Source organism: Pipistrellus hanaki (assembly GCF_964339955.1).
Source record: "Pipistrellus hanaki genome assembly, chromosome: 2".
Classification (NCBI taxonomy): domain Eukaryota; kingdom Metazoa; phylum Chordata; class Mammalia; order Chiroptera; family Vespertilionidae; genus Pipistrellus; species Pipistrellus hanaki.
In genome coordinates, this window is record NC_140504.1 from 20,471,007 (window position 1) to 20,486,050 (window position 15,044).

A 15,044-nucleotide genomic window follows, 5' to 3' on the forward strand; every position below is an offset into this window, starting at 1 on the left:
TAATTTATGAGCTCAGCGTAAAAGAATAGCATAATTGCATTAAAAATTAATGCTAATGAACACTAAAATGGGGAAGGTGGTTATGATGAAAGTTTGTATTCATCTTCTCTGGTTTGAATGATGGCTAGTGGCTTGATTAATGGCTTAATTTCTATCAATTAGCAGGGGGGAAATCTCCTGCGAGACAAGGGTAAATTGAGCATTGAATTACATATCTTGCTTTTGTGTGCTAAGAAAAAAGAGCTGCGTATCTCTGATATTAGCCACAGTGACAAATGTGGTGTGCCCTGCAATGTCTGTGTTAGCTCTCCTGACAGGCGAGCTGTGTGTGGTTATGGGGTGTTTGGAGATGGCTGGCAGACAGCATTCACTGCAAGTTCCTTACAAACACGCCGCGCTTCCATCTACAGAATTTTAATTAGAATCAATAAGAACTCTAGAATTAAAGTGGACAGCAAACGGCAACTTTGGAGTTTGTATTCTGCCCTATTAATCTTGTATACCTCAAATTATATTTCTTCTATCCTATTAAAATGAGAAAACTACCAGTAGCTCTAGCTTTGTTGGAATGATTATTTCTTACCACTGTATTGAAGTGGATTTGACTGCCCGTGTTTATCACATTTGAAACAAGCATAAAGCAGTAGTCTTGGTAGTTGGACTACACAGTTATTATTGGTTTAACCAAATTCCCAAAAACTATCCTAGATTTTTGTAACACCAGTGTTATGTAATAGATACAGAACAACTCTGAAGCGGTAATTTACTCAGGTTGATTTCATGCTTAAGTGAAAGAATGCTAGGTTTCCTAAAGATTTTATTTTTCTTATTTATTAATAAAGGTTTTTGCAATGTGACATATAATTTTTTTAAAGTTTTTCAAATGTGAGAGATTCTGAAAATATACATCTGTAATCTAGCTCAAGAAGATACCAGAAGACCAAGATAATTTATATGGCATCTCCTCTACAAATAAAACTACATTGCATTTTATTGAATGAATAGCATTAAAATGTAGAATAAGAACAAAACAAAAAACAGTTGCTATTTCTTGTAAATGGATGGGAAGGAGGAAAAAATAATTTGTTGTTTAGCAGATCAAGAATTTATTTCACCAGGAAATAATGACAGGATCACAATTCAGAGATTGGATCTCATTTATATGGCTCACTAGTCAAATGACTTAAGTTACTTAGCCTCAGTTTCTCCTCTGTACAATGGGATTGAAAATTGTTCTCTCTCTCATGGTAGTTAAATGAGGTAGTTCACATGAAGTGCTTAGCTTAGCAGACTGCCATAAATGTAAACTTTTGTGACTGCTGCAATTACTGCTTCTCCTACCAGAATAACTCATCTGGCTTTTTTAACAGCCATTTAAATGAAAAATTAGCCTCTATGACTTTACTCACTAAAAAGGCACCCCAAATACTGATGATCAAAACAAAGTGCCTGTCGACCTACGGACAGTAGATGAAAACATGTTTGTTTTATAACACGATGTCTACCATACTACTGCCATTTTGGGCAGTTTGTGTTACTGGACATCCATTAGGAAGTGACATGACCTCCCATCTCTTGAATCACTGGAGCCTGGGAGGCCATGCATCAGCAGAGCACTGCTCCCCCACTCACCCTGTAGCATTCAGTGAGTCAGGGTGGACTCCATTGTCCTGGTGGGTGATAACATCCAGCTGGGCCTTTCGTGCCTCCTCAAAGATATGCACAGGCCTGTCCCCGCTTCCTCTTCTGATCATTCCCACAAGGATGCCACGCCAAAGTGATGCTGCAAGAAGTGTGAGCTAAAGCTAGTTACTACCAGATGAAAAAAGGTTGCCATCTTCAAACCATATGGTCAGCAATTGAGTTTATATGCAACCTTTTAAGCCCACTTCCATGTCTATAGTACAGTTACTAAATTAGCTTCCTTGGCCCTGTACTGAGCACAGAGGTGTCCTCTCCCTGATTTTCACAACTTGCTCCTTCACATGATTCTTTTCTCTGCTATAATATCATCTTGTCAGAGAGTTCTTCCCTGGTGACTTCCTTTCTAGCCCTCTACCCTGCACTATTCTCCTTGATAAATTATATTGTGTATTTACATGTTTATTATTTGTCTCCCTGATTAAAACATAAGCTCACAAGAGACGAAATTCTTGTTTCTAAACCCTAACATATCTGAAAATGCCTAGTATATTGAATGGGCTCAAATATTTGAAAGAAGAGATGAAGAGAGAGAAGGAGGGAAGGAGGGTTTAGGCCAGGAATGGGGCCTAAACCAGCAGTTGGACATCCCTCTCATAATCCAGGATCTCTGGCTCCTAACTGCTCACCTGCCTGCTGGCCTGATCACCCCCAATTGTCCCCCCTCCTCCTTTTGCCGGCCTTGTCACCCCACGAAGCCTGCTGTTCAGTTGTCCATCCAGTTGTTTTTGTCGTGACAACCCTGGTTTTTTATATATTATGATTATTGACTATAATTACTATGCAAAAACATTTAATTTTGTGATTTGTCTGACATTTGACAATTCCCATGAAGTTTTTTTTTAATGGTTGTTAATTTAAGTCCTCTTTCTTACTTTTCAATAAATATTTATTGACAGCTTACTAAATAATAAAACATACTACACTAAGTCCTAAATTGACACACAAAAAAAAAAGGTATGTCCCCTGTAGTTGGAGAAATTAAGCTTTCACTCATGAAGAGATTAATATCAGTGCAAGGCAACATTTGGGGAAAGCCAAACGAATTATGGAAGAGACCCCTTTTCTCATAGGTGGCCTGTGAAAGCATCACCAGAAGGATGGCCTGAAGTGGCAGGAAGGATTGAGAAAAGTTGAGAGCATTCTGGGTGAGAGGAGTTAAATGAGGTTCAGTGTGATTTTATTTTTAACGAAGCCTAGCCTGGTACCCAATTCCCTTACACTTATGGAAATGTCTATCAAAAATCCTTCACTGGTATGTCCACATTAAAGTTATTCCTGCGACATAGTATGATATGGAAAGCAGTTTAATGTAAGATGAGTCTGTCTGGGAGTCTGTCCAAGGAGGTTGGCTGTTAGAGACACTTCAGGGGCCCCATCAACATAAGTAACTTGATTCTGTGTCATAAGCTTCCAGAAGACTAACAAACAAGCCACCTTCTACTGAAGAACTTTTCTCACCTTCCAAATTACTTGTGGACATCAGTTCTGAACATTTATGCCAAGGGATGTGGGACTTAGGAGCACAACCTGAAAATGTCAGGGTTGGGATGAATTTCTGACATGTACTTTGTATGCTTTGTTTTAAAAGAGAATGCAGTGGCTGCCTTCTGTTAAAACTTGTGCTCATAAGAAATTGTTTTAATAAGTGGAATTTCAAGTAAGTTTTATGGGATGTTTTATTTGTTTATAGATTTTCTTGAATAGCTTTGTTTGTTCATTCATTCATTCATTTATTGAATAGCCAGTTTGATGCTGTTTGCTTTCTTCATTCTTGAAAATGCCTCACATTTCAGTACCTGCATGTTTTGTGTTCAGTATGTATATTTTACTCTAAAGAGGAATTTCAAGGATATTTGCATTCTTGATGAAAATTTGTCAGTTTAAACTGAAGAAATCCTTTTGTGTCATTCATGGATTTGTAACAGTGCTATTAGTATATAATTTTTTTTCTGGAAGAGAAAAGTAGCATAAGTAACTCAATAACTATGAGGCAAACCAACCCAAATTCTTTTGTAACATAAAATGGATTTTAACTTTGGATAAATTCATAAAATATTAATATTCAAAAGCAGTCAGTTGAAGATGAGATTTTCACATGTGAGAAACCTTTCATGAAACTCCCATTCTTTTATTTCACGATTACGTCTTGGGTAATAGTGCCATCTGCTGTGTTCAGCCTAGCACTGCTGCCAGTTGAGAGATCTGTTTATGTTTATTATCTTTAAATGGCATACAGATTAAAGTTTTGTCTTTTCAAATAAAAGGTTTATATTGGACTTTGTCATCTTGATTTACTAATTTTAAATGTGTGTACCTTTTGGTAACATTTTAAAAGGAAATTCTGTATCATGTAAAATTGTCAAATATATAAGGAAGTAGCCCATGAGCCTAATTTTTATAATATAACATTAGTGGTAACTAATAAACTATTTGATTTTAATTTTTCATCACAAAAGGAACAAAATGATTTCCATGCAGTGAGTTAGTATTGATTGTTTTAGTCTGTAGTGACTTAGCTTTCTGACTCCATTATTTGTTATTTTACTAATATGAAGTATGTCTCCCTTCTATTGACATCTTACAGAGAGCCTATGAAAGTCATTATATTTACCAATAGTGTGCTTATAAAAAGTATTAAGTTCTAGATGTTTTCTCCGTATTTATCACATTAATATTTTTTAATCCTATATTCTTAATTCTCCCAGTAACTTTGTCACTTATTTTTACCTCATAGTTTATGAATGCAAGATACTTTGTATGCTAGGCATTCATGCCAAGTATATAAGCAATAACTAGTTTTCACTCACATTTTTCTCAGTCTTAAAATTGGCACAGGATTTTAAAATGATAAATTGTCATATATAGCTTAAGCTCAATTTAAAACAATTTAGTATATATTATCAGTGTGCTTTATTCTACTTCCAAAAATGACAGGGTTATACTCAAGACATACATTTGTGGACATTGATATTAGAATTTTGAGTATGAAGCAATGTAAATATTTTTATGCCTGTTGTTTTTAGACAGCATGGAGCTGAGCCATGATGAAACTGAAAATGTAAATCTCCCACAAATCTCTTAAGCTTTAATTTAAATATCACTTTTACTCTTTAACTTAAATATCATACTCTTTAGTTTAAATACCACCCGTAAAATGGTTCCCACATGGAAAAGCAAAAGGCTTTGCTGGTTTATAATATTTTCAGATGGTAAGTCAGGCAAACTAGCTTTCCCCTTCTGCCTGTCACTGTTAGTCCTGGATGTTCACTGAAAAACACAGAGATCATGCTCTGCTTTTCTCTAGTCTTTCTCCTTCCTTTCTTTATAATTTCTCCAGTGCTATTTTGTTAAACAAACCGGCTGGATGTATGTCCGTAATTAAATCTATGAACACTATAAGCCTTATACATCAAGTACTGCTTGTGTGCTCACCTCTGACATTTAATACTAATGATGTGCTTTGTAAATCCAAATGAGAGAATATGTTAAGGAAAATTCCAAAGGGTCAAACGGTTGATTCGTATGAGACATCCTGAAGTCAGAAACATTTGACTTCGCTTGGGAATTACTGATTTTGAAATAATAGTGAGCTAATTAAGACCTATACAGACAAATTGTTTTCATATTGGCAAATTAAAGTTGGATCATGTGGAATGGTATACATTATCATTTTTTTCTCTGCTATATTAACACTAATAAACATGTTATCCATAGGTATGGGATGCGTTAATATTAATAAATTAGCTGAGCAAAGAATATTCTCTCATTTCACATGCTCAATTAGTACATTGCATAATTAAAATCCACAGGAGCTTTTATTCTAAAGCATGTGGAGCTATTAGTTCTTCCATGATACTCCAACAGTGCTTGCTTTTATGTAGGAAAATACATTCTTCCAAAGATGGGAGTTTTTTGGCTCTGGCTGTCGCTGCAAAACAAAAACCGAATGTTATTTTCACTTTTGCCTTTTCCAGAAAAGTGAAATCCTCTCCAGGTTTTTCAGTTAACAAAAACATGTACTAATGTGGATCTTTTGTAAAAGTGAAGTAGAGTGATGGGAACTTCTGAGAACCAGAGGGAATACTTGTATTTCCTATCCCACCCACTGAAAAGGCTGAGAAGCAATGGCAATCCAGTCGCAGTGAGCACCCCTGCTGCCCAGGCTATTCTCTCTCAATACCGTTCCTCACTGAAAGGATCCCAGGCTCTCTGGAGATATGGCTGATTTCAAGTCCTGGATGGAAACTAAGAAATGAGCCTGGAACATCTTTTCAAACCTTCACTACTAGGGATCATATCAGATGGATGCAGAAACCAACCTGAAGAGATAAACTAATTTAAAATATGAAAACAACTACCATGGACTAAAATACATTAAAAAATACAAATATTAACTTCTATTGGTCATCTTTGTTTGTACCAAAATTAATAGAGGACAATAATTAAAAATATATTTTGCCTTTTCCTATGTAGACTATATCTTATAATCACCAAATCGTCAATGAGGCAACTTCTTCATTAGAGAGGAATTAGAGCTAATAAATGCAGAAAGGATAATTGAATTAGAAATCACCATTTTCAACTCTAATGAAATGATAGATCTAAGCAACAAATATTAATATTTTCTAAAACCTTTCAGGGAAGGGTTATGGAGAACTTCATAATAGAAGGGGCAGGCTGACAACACTTTGAACCCAGTGCTCAATCTTAGCCTCACTGAAAGTGGGAGAAGCACATCCTGATATGATGTAATAGGATTAGACAGCACCACCTTTGATGTATTCTTGGTCAGAAGAAATTGAAACTGAACCTAGATCTAACTGTTGGCTTACACAAACTACGAAGGATAAAGGAACATGTTAAATGACATCATGAAAATAAAAATTAGCCAGACCCAGAATATGGAAATTGTTAAAGGATTAATGATCCGTTTTCTTCAATAAATAAATGGCAAGGAAAGGAAGGACCGTGGACAGGAAGTGATTAAAAGGGATTTAAGATACTTATTGACCAAGTGTAATAAGTAGACCTTGTTGGGATCCAGTTCCAAACAAGCCAACTATAAAAAGACATGTTTTTTAACATGTGAAAATTAAACATGGACTGTGTAAGGTGATATTAAGAGAATTATCTATAATAATAAAAGAATAATATGCAAATTGACCGAACGGCTGAACAGAGGAACAACCATCCAGGTGACCTTCGGGACGAAGCTGGGCCTGCGAAGGCCTACTCTTGCACAGATTTCGTGCATAGGGCCTCTAGTTGGTAACATTGTCAGATGTGAAGATAATATTGTTATGGTGCTGTTTTTAATTTTTTTTCTTAAGCTCTGTCTACTGAAATAGATTTACTTTAAATACTCCGATCTACCAAAACACACACTTACACACTGAAGTGTGATGGATAGATTAATTAAGGATAATGAAAGTTAATGATTATAGAAGCTGGACGGTGCAGGTGGATTTATTGTGCTCTTATTTTAGTTTAATGTGTATTTTCAAAATAATGAGGGTGGTTTTTTCCCACTTGTTTTTTGAAAGTTCTCCCACTAGATTAGCCCAGATTGGCTTGGATCATTATAGCAGTGCCTTTTCAGCAATGTTTTAGGTTTTAGTGAGAGTCTAAGTATATAGGGACATTATAAACTTGCAGGTCTTAATGAAAGAAAAGTTTCTTGCTGTAGCCTAACCATAACTATAGTTTTTCATCCAGTTAAATTTTGTGATTCAAAATTGCTTCATAGAAAGAAAGAACTCGGCTTAGGTGTCGTGTCGTTAACAAGTTTATGTGCCAAAATGCACTGACAGTTCCCCTCCCCCCCTTTTTTTTAGACCAAACCACCCTGGTAGAACAAGTAAAAAGAGTAAAAGAAATTGAAGCCATTGAAAGTGATTCTTTTGTTCAGCAGACATTCAGATCAAGTAAAGAAGTCAAAAAGGTAAGTTTTCGTCCCAGTATTATGAATAAACCTTTAGATTCTAACTGAAGAGATGCTTTATTAATGGATTTTACTTAAATGTAAGAGTATCTGCTAATAGATAGATGAAGTAGGGCGAGAGAGTGTCAGCATGTTTTTGAGAGAGAGAAAGAACCAATGAGAATCAGTTTAACTTGTCAAAAAATATACTGTAAAAATGTGTCTGATGCCATTTTTATTTTAAAACTCACTGAAAAGACCAAGTAAAATGTCAACACAGTTCTACAACAATAATATGCATTTCGTGAACATAATGCATGATTTTCTTTTCAAGTGTATATACTGGCATCTACTTTTTGAATTCGCATAGCTAGAGAAAAGTTAGAAAAGGCCTTTAACAATGAAATTATACCCAAATAGTAACATATATCTATATACTCTTGCCAAATGGGTATCTTGTAAAAAGGGCTTTGATTAGCATTTTATTTCTGTTGAATATTTTGTGTGTGCTTTCAATCATAATTAAGGCTGCTTTGGGGAATATATGTTCCTTTGGTAGGAAAAGACATTTTACTATAAAAATACAAGAAATCTTTAGTAACATACATATGACAAAGACATAGTGTACTTACCAATTACTCAAAAATATTCTACATCTATAAATAAGTTAATGACTGAGAGAACCAAGGTGGAACGGGGCCACTGCCTCCATAAGGAACCTTTCTAAAGCTATGTGAAGGAAACCCATCTTCTGTTTCAACTATTTTTAAAACAGTTTTCCCTTCACAATGATCATAAAAAGCAATAAAATCAATTCTGAAAACCCTAGAAATAGTTAGTTTTAAGTTGGATAGTGAGTATGACAGAGAAGCAAAAATAGCCTAGAAATGTCATTAATTCAGCACTGTGAGTTGAGCCCATTAGAAATGTATTTAGTTAAGATATTTTACCAACATTTTTATTTCTTTCCTGCAAAATCAACTTGCAGACATCTTGGGTTTAGCCATTGGGAAGCAGTGGTCAAAAAGCATAAAATGTAAATCCAGACAGACTTGGAAACACATTCTGATTCTGCTCTTTACTATCTACATCCTTAAACCATATAACCTTATTAAACCTTGGCTTTCTTATCTTCAACTGGGGATAATGCCCATGCCAGAGGTCTTTAAAAGATAAGCAAGATACTGTAGAACAGTCAGCCAAGTGCCTGGCACACAGGAAAACTCCAGAAATGAAAGCTGTTTGACTCTTCTCCTGCTCCTGCCCCTCCTCCTCTTCCCGTTCACTGAGGGATATATTTGTCGATGGCTTCCCAAAGAGGAATTGTAGGTACAAGGATTCCCATTTTGGTTGGACCAGAGATTGTTGTAATTTTTTTTATGGTTTCTACACCCTACAATTCTCCTTATTTGAGGCTTGGTGACCTATTATATTACTAGCAAATGGTTAAAAATTACTTCAGAGCGTTATATAGCTTTAAATTTGCTGGTTTCCAGTATATGCATCAGCTTTGGACCAGCTTGTTTCAGCAAAGCAATTTGAAAACATTACAGCACTGAGCAAACTATGAGAAACAATGTTGTATCCCAGCCCCGCTTTTTAAATTTAACTTAAATGGCTACCATTAATACCAGACATTTAACATATATAATTTATGTAATATCCCAATAACCTTTATTTATAGCTAAGGAAGCTGAAGCTCGGCAAATTTTCTAACCATGGTCAACCTGCTAGTAAATGACAAGAAGCAGCATCTAAACCAAATTCATCCAACTCCAGAGCCTCTTTTTCCTACTATCAAATGTCTAGTAATTGTGGACTCAATGAACCTTCCCTGCTGTAGTAAAAAGAAAGCATGCATTGAAACAGAGTAAGTGGCTCCAACAGGGGACTATGCTAAAAAGCCTAGATGTAATTTATCTTGGTGAATGTATAATAGGATTAGCCACCCAACACTGGACTTTGTATTAGTCACTGCATTTCAAAATTATCAGAAAAGCAGTGATGGGCCAACAATGAGTAAATTCTCATTCGATTGCAATACAAAACAGAGGACCAATCTTAGTTTAGAAAGTGATACTCTTTTTTTAGTTTCTAAAGTGTCTGTGTCTACAGTATATGGTAGGAATTCAGGATGCCCACGAAGCTGAATTATTTATTAGGAGATTACTTAGCACAGGAAGGTAAATTATCTTGAGTACTGTTTCATCCAGATCAAGAGAGAGGTGATGGGGTATCCCTGATGCATAGCAAAGACTCTCTTGAGGACTAAATTACCCACAACCCAAGTTTCAACATCTTTCTCTCCTGGAAAGTTCTACACTCGTCGGTAAAGGTTATATCTCTGAAAAAGGCTTTCCTGTACTCTCCACCCTTTCCGTTGGTAGAGTCTTTAGCAGTGTTAATTCCACTAATTAAGCGAGGGAGCCGTTACCAGAAAAGTGGCTGTTACTAATGACATGCCAGACACCATGCTGTCTATAACACATATCGATTGGACTAGCTTACCCTCTGCAATCATGTTTCTCTCGTGAGCAATCTAATAGCTCCTGGTTTATCATCAGCATCAGAGAAAAGATGCAGCTTGTTTTCAGACTGCTGTCCATAATAAAATTATTACAAATTACTTATCCCTTCAATTGTTATATCTGGCAGATATCCATCTCTGTTTAAAAAGAGGGTAATTTGTTCTTTAACTTGGAAGTACAATTCGGAAACAGTTTTTTCCATACTGAACCACCAGGTGGCAGTACTATTCAAAACCAGATGTTGAATAGTGGCCATGTTGAGGGTTTTTTAATCATCAAATTTTCTTTATTTTCTTCCCTTAAATAAAGAAGCAATTAATGATTGCTTTCACACATTTTTAATTATGTATTATTATATAATAACTTTCATGTTCTGACTCAAACCTCTGTGAACTTCACTTACGTTTGCATAAGAACTTCTCAAAGAAATATGTACAGTGTAGGTAAAAAAGTAGAATTAGATTACTTAATTTTTATAATGAAATATTTTCTCTGCCATACTTTTGGCAACTAGAATAAGAGCATGCCACAATTTTTCAAAGCAGTTCCATACAGACAGCTAGGCTCCTGGCTAAGCCCTATCAAAGAATGGCCAAGATAAGCAAAATGGCATTCTTTTCTTGTCTCTGCACAGCAACAGACTACCAAACAGTGATGCCCTGGACCTCACTGGATTAGGACCCTTCCCATTTTTCCCCTTGCAGAATATTGGGTTTAATTCTATGTCTTCAGCTTTATAAAGAGTCGGTATAATATCTTCTAAATAAGAATTGTGAGTCTTCTAGGCCCAGTATGTTGGAGTCATAGAAATATTTGAGACCTGGGGGTGAGGGAGTAAATATTGGCTCCAAAATATAAGAATAAAACTTCCAATTCAAATTTAACAAATATTTACTTAAATCTTTTTTATGTTGCTTGTTATAATTTGTATTTATATATGAAATCGCTCAGCCCTGCCCACCCACGCGTGCCCCTCCCACCTGCCCACTGCCCCACCTTGACACCCTAACCTCCACCCAGAGCTCCAGAGTGCCTGGCCCCGCCCCTGGCCCCTCCGGCCTTCTCTGGCTGCTTCAGGCCCTGCGAGTCACCTCAGACTGGTCCTGCCTGCCCAGGTGCCCCCTCACTTCCACCCAGTCTTCAGAGCAATGCAGCAGCTCTGCCCCATCATGGCACCAGAAGAGAGTGTGGAAGCCTCATGCCTGCTGCAGAATTTCGAGCACCGCTTCCTGCAGTGCACACACTGCACTCCTTCCCCGGGCAGGTGGGCGGCGGGCACACTGAGTGCGAGCAGTGAGTGGCGAAGGACTGGTGAGGGGGCCACTATGAGCTCTCACCCCCACCGACCCCTCCGCGGAATGGTCCCGCCTTCTCCAGGCGCCTCCCCACTTCCGCCCCATCTCTGGAGCAACGTGGCAGCTCCGCACTGCTGCACATGCAGCCTCCTGCTGATCGGTCATTGCAGCATAAGGGCATAACCACCGTTAGCATATTAGCTCTTTATTATAGAGGATTATTGCGTATTATTTGTTAGTAATTTGTCAGTCCCATTAGGAAAATGTAATCTCTAATTGGGACAGGGAACATAGTATTTTATTCTCTTTGTGTACTCAGTGCTTAGCAGTTAGTAGTACTTAATAAATACTGGTTAAATAGATAGATTTTTAATTCTAAGATAAGTTATTCTAAGGATTAACTCATTCATGCCTATTTCCTTTTTTTTCCTATATGATTTTCTCAGTGAAATCTGTTTTCCCCTTCATTTAGAGAAGTGAGTGTTCAGGAGTAGACAGGTCAAAAAGAAAATGGAAACTGAAAAACAATAGGTGTAGAACCAATAGGTATAGAAAGGGGTCTAAAAGGTTGAATTCATCTCCAAATTGTCTTCATTTTTTATTTTTATTTCAACTTCTCATCTAATCCATTTCATTTTATCCCTGAAACCTTGCTGCTAATCACTGCTTCTCCAGCTTTCTCCTTCCTTAGGGAAGGAAATATTGGAACCAGCCCGAGTTAGCACCAAACTGCTGGCTCCTTCCTGGCAGGGATGATGATTTATTAGTTTTTTTGTCCCCAGCCCTTAACACAGTGCCTATATTATTCAGCAATAAAACTGGATGAAGTACTGATATGTGAATAACATGGATGAGCCTTGAAAACATTATGCTAAATGAAAGAAGCCAGTCACTAAAAAACACATATTGTATGATTTCTTATATATGAAATGTCCAGAACAGACAAATCCATAAAGACAGACAGATTAGTGGTTACCAAGGGTTGGGAAGAAATGGGGAGTAGTGACTTCTAATGGGTATGGAGTTTTGGAAAGGATGATGAAATGTTTTAAAGTTGCTTGTGGTGATGATTACAAAACTCTCTGGGCATGCTAAAAGCTATATGATTTCCAGTATGTGAATTATATCTCAGTAAGACTGTTATTTAAAAATAAATAAATAAATAACCTATGACTTTGCTTTTTATACCTAAAGAGGCCAACTAAATGCTGGAGATTTGTTGCAATATTGTTTCATAATGGAATCTACATATATGAAATATACATATTTTTTCAATAGTATGGACTCAGAGTACCAATTTCTTTTAAAATTATGCTGATCGTAAGAAATGATAAGCATTTTCTCAATGTTTTTGTATTTGTTTGCTTGTTTGGGGAGTAATTATTTCTTTTTTAATAACCTAGGGCTTCTTCATGATGACTTTCATCTCAGAAGAGACTATTGAGCGATTATTATTCAAAATCAGAAATATTATTAAAGCAGAATTCTAATTGTATATTGTGATACAATTAATAATACGTGTTTTGTGTCAGTCAGTGGAAGCCAGTGAAGTGAAGCATGTCCCTGCAGCATCAGGACCAGTGTCAACAGCTGCTGATCTACCCAGTAATGAAAAAGAAATAGACCCGAGCAGCATCCCTACTGCTATCAAGTACCAAGATGACAATTCCCTGGCTCATCCGAATGTAAGATCCTTAAGCCTAAGACTGTCAGTTGAAGTCTAGTTGACTGAAATGAATTTAGACTGCTGCCCTTTTGTGTTGGCGACAAGAAGACCAGTGTAGGAAATGGATTCATATGTTCCAATTTGCTAAAAGTAGGCAAGTGACTCCCCACACACACACCCACCAGCGCTTGGAGCTGTTACATGTATTTGACTATGGTTTATCCAACTCAAGTTGCCTGAATTCTGGAAGTATCTCTATGACTAAGAAAAATAGGCAAAAAGAGGAGTTTTGTTGTGTTTTTAATCTGGCACTAAAAGATCTGATTCAGGTTCAGCTTAGTTGGTTCATTGAGTATGAACTTGTCATGGACATAATTTGCTGTCTTCTGTGAAATACTGTCATTTCACTCCGTCTCTCAGAAAGAATGTAGGAAATAAACTTCACAAAATAAGGTATAACATTGTTAACCAAATGATGTTGATATTACTTTTACTCCAAAACTATCTGATCATTATTAATTCCAAATAGATGACCTCCAGTTAAGAAGTTATCCAGAATTAAACAGAATTCAAATCTTGTGCTGGAAGATATATTTCAAAAAAGGTGCTTTGCATCATGTGAGGTCAAACCCAAGTGATTAGTACACAATAACATTTTTTTCTTTTCTTTTTTTATTTCAGTTATTTATTGAGAAAGCTGATGCTGATGAGAAGTGGTTCAAGAGATTAATTGCTCTTCGACAAGAAAGGCTAATGGGCAGTCCTGTGGCCTAAATAAGACATGTGGTTGAATTAACAGTAACGTTGGAAATTTAAGTTTTTATATCCCATTGTAACTTTTTACTCCTAAAAGAATTGACCCAATTATATAAAAAGGTAATCTAATTTAATTCATTTCTCATGTGGGCTTGAATATTTGTTGATTTGAATTTAAAGACTGTGCATATTAAAACTAGTGTAAAATTGAGGAATGCATGAAAATCCCTTCTGTTAATAAAGCTAATCCTAAAAATATCAATGTTAAGATAAATGGCACACAGTATCATTTCTAAGTACAATTTTTAAAATATCAAGCTGTCATTTAAAGACACAATTTGATCATGCATATATGAGAATCAATCTATAGCTATAAATATGAGATTTCATCTTGCATGTCTTTGAATCTTTTATTTCACCTTACTGGGAAATTTTAGGAACAATAAAAAGCATTCTTGACAATCTAAGCAGAATGATCATGTTAATATTTAAGGAATAACATATTTATTGGGGAAAAAAAGTCTTAAAGGTTAAATAAATTGATGTCTTACTGCTTAGAGGTCAGCTTTTATTAAGTGTTCCCTTTAAACATTTTAGCAGACCCCACTCTTTCTTTTAGAAATCACATGCTCATGCTAGACCTAACCACTTGGCCAAATGTTCACGACAGGGAAGTAATTTCGGAGGAAACAGGTAAGAGGTCTCGCTTCAGTCTTACTCAGCCATCTGCTGTTCCCTGTAACAGTGGTTCTCAACCTTTCTAATGCCATGACCCTTTAATACAGTTCCTCATTTTGTGGTGACCCCCAACCATAAAATTATTTTCATTGCTATTTCATAACTGTAATTTTGCTACTGTTATGAATTGTAATGTAAATATCTGTGTTTTTCGATGGTCTTAGGCGACCCACAGGTTGAGAACTGCTGCTGTAGAGCCTAAGACTAAGAGTCGTGGCATTAGAAAGGTTTAGAACCACTGCTGTGGAGGAAGCCAACTAGTTGTAATATTGAGAGGTTCTGTCACTGTAGAATACCTTTCTCTAGTGGCTGAATGAAAATCAAATATGCATTCCATACTGAACATGCCAGAGATAAGGGCTTTAGGCCTTGCTTTTAGTTTTCATCAGCTGACATAAATATTTCCCTTCCCTATTTTGTTCTGTTGTTTGGTCTCA

General features: G+C 36.3%; 1 protein-coding gene and 1 long non-coding RNA gene across 4 annotated transcripts in view; one reads left to right on the plus strand and one right to left on the minus strand.

Annotated features, from left to right (window-relative positions):
• RSRC1 (arginine and serine rich coiled-coil 1) overlaps positions 1-14,265 on the plus strand; it is a 315,683-nt gene extending 301,418 nt beyond the window's left edge. For all 3 annotated transcript variants that reach the window (XM_084876045.1, XM_084876044.1, XM_084876046.1), the window contains exons 8-10: positions 7,539-7,645; positions 12,980-13,132; positions 13,795-14,265. In XM_084876045.1, the coding sequence (XP_084732171.1) occupies positions 7,539-7,645; positions 12,980-13,132; positions 13,795-13,887 (353 nt within the window). In that variant the 3' untranslated portion in view covers positions 13,888-14,265. The remainder of the gene's footprint in view (positions 1-7,538; positions 7,646-12,979; positions 13,133-13,794) is intronic.
• LOC311618477 overlaps positions 1-15,044 on the minus strand; it is a 384,318-nt gene that overhangs the window by 154,542 nt on the left and 214,732 nt on the right. The gene's annotated exons all lie outside the window — the stretch shown is intronic.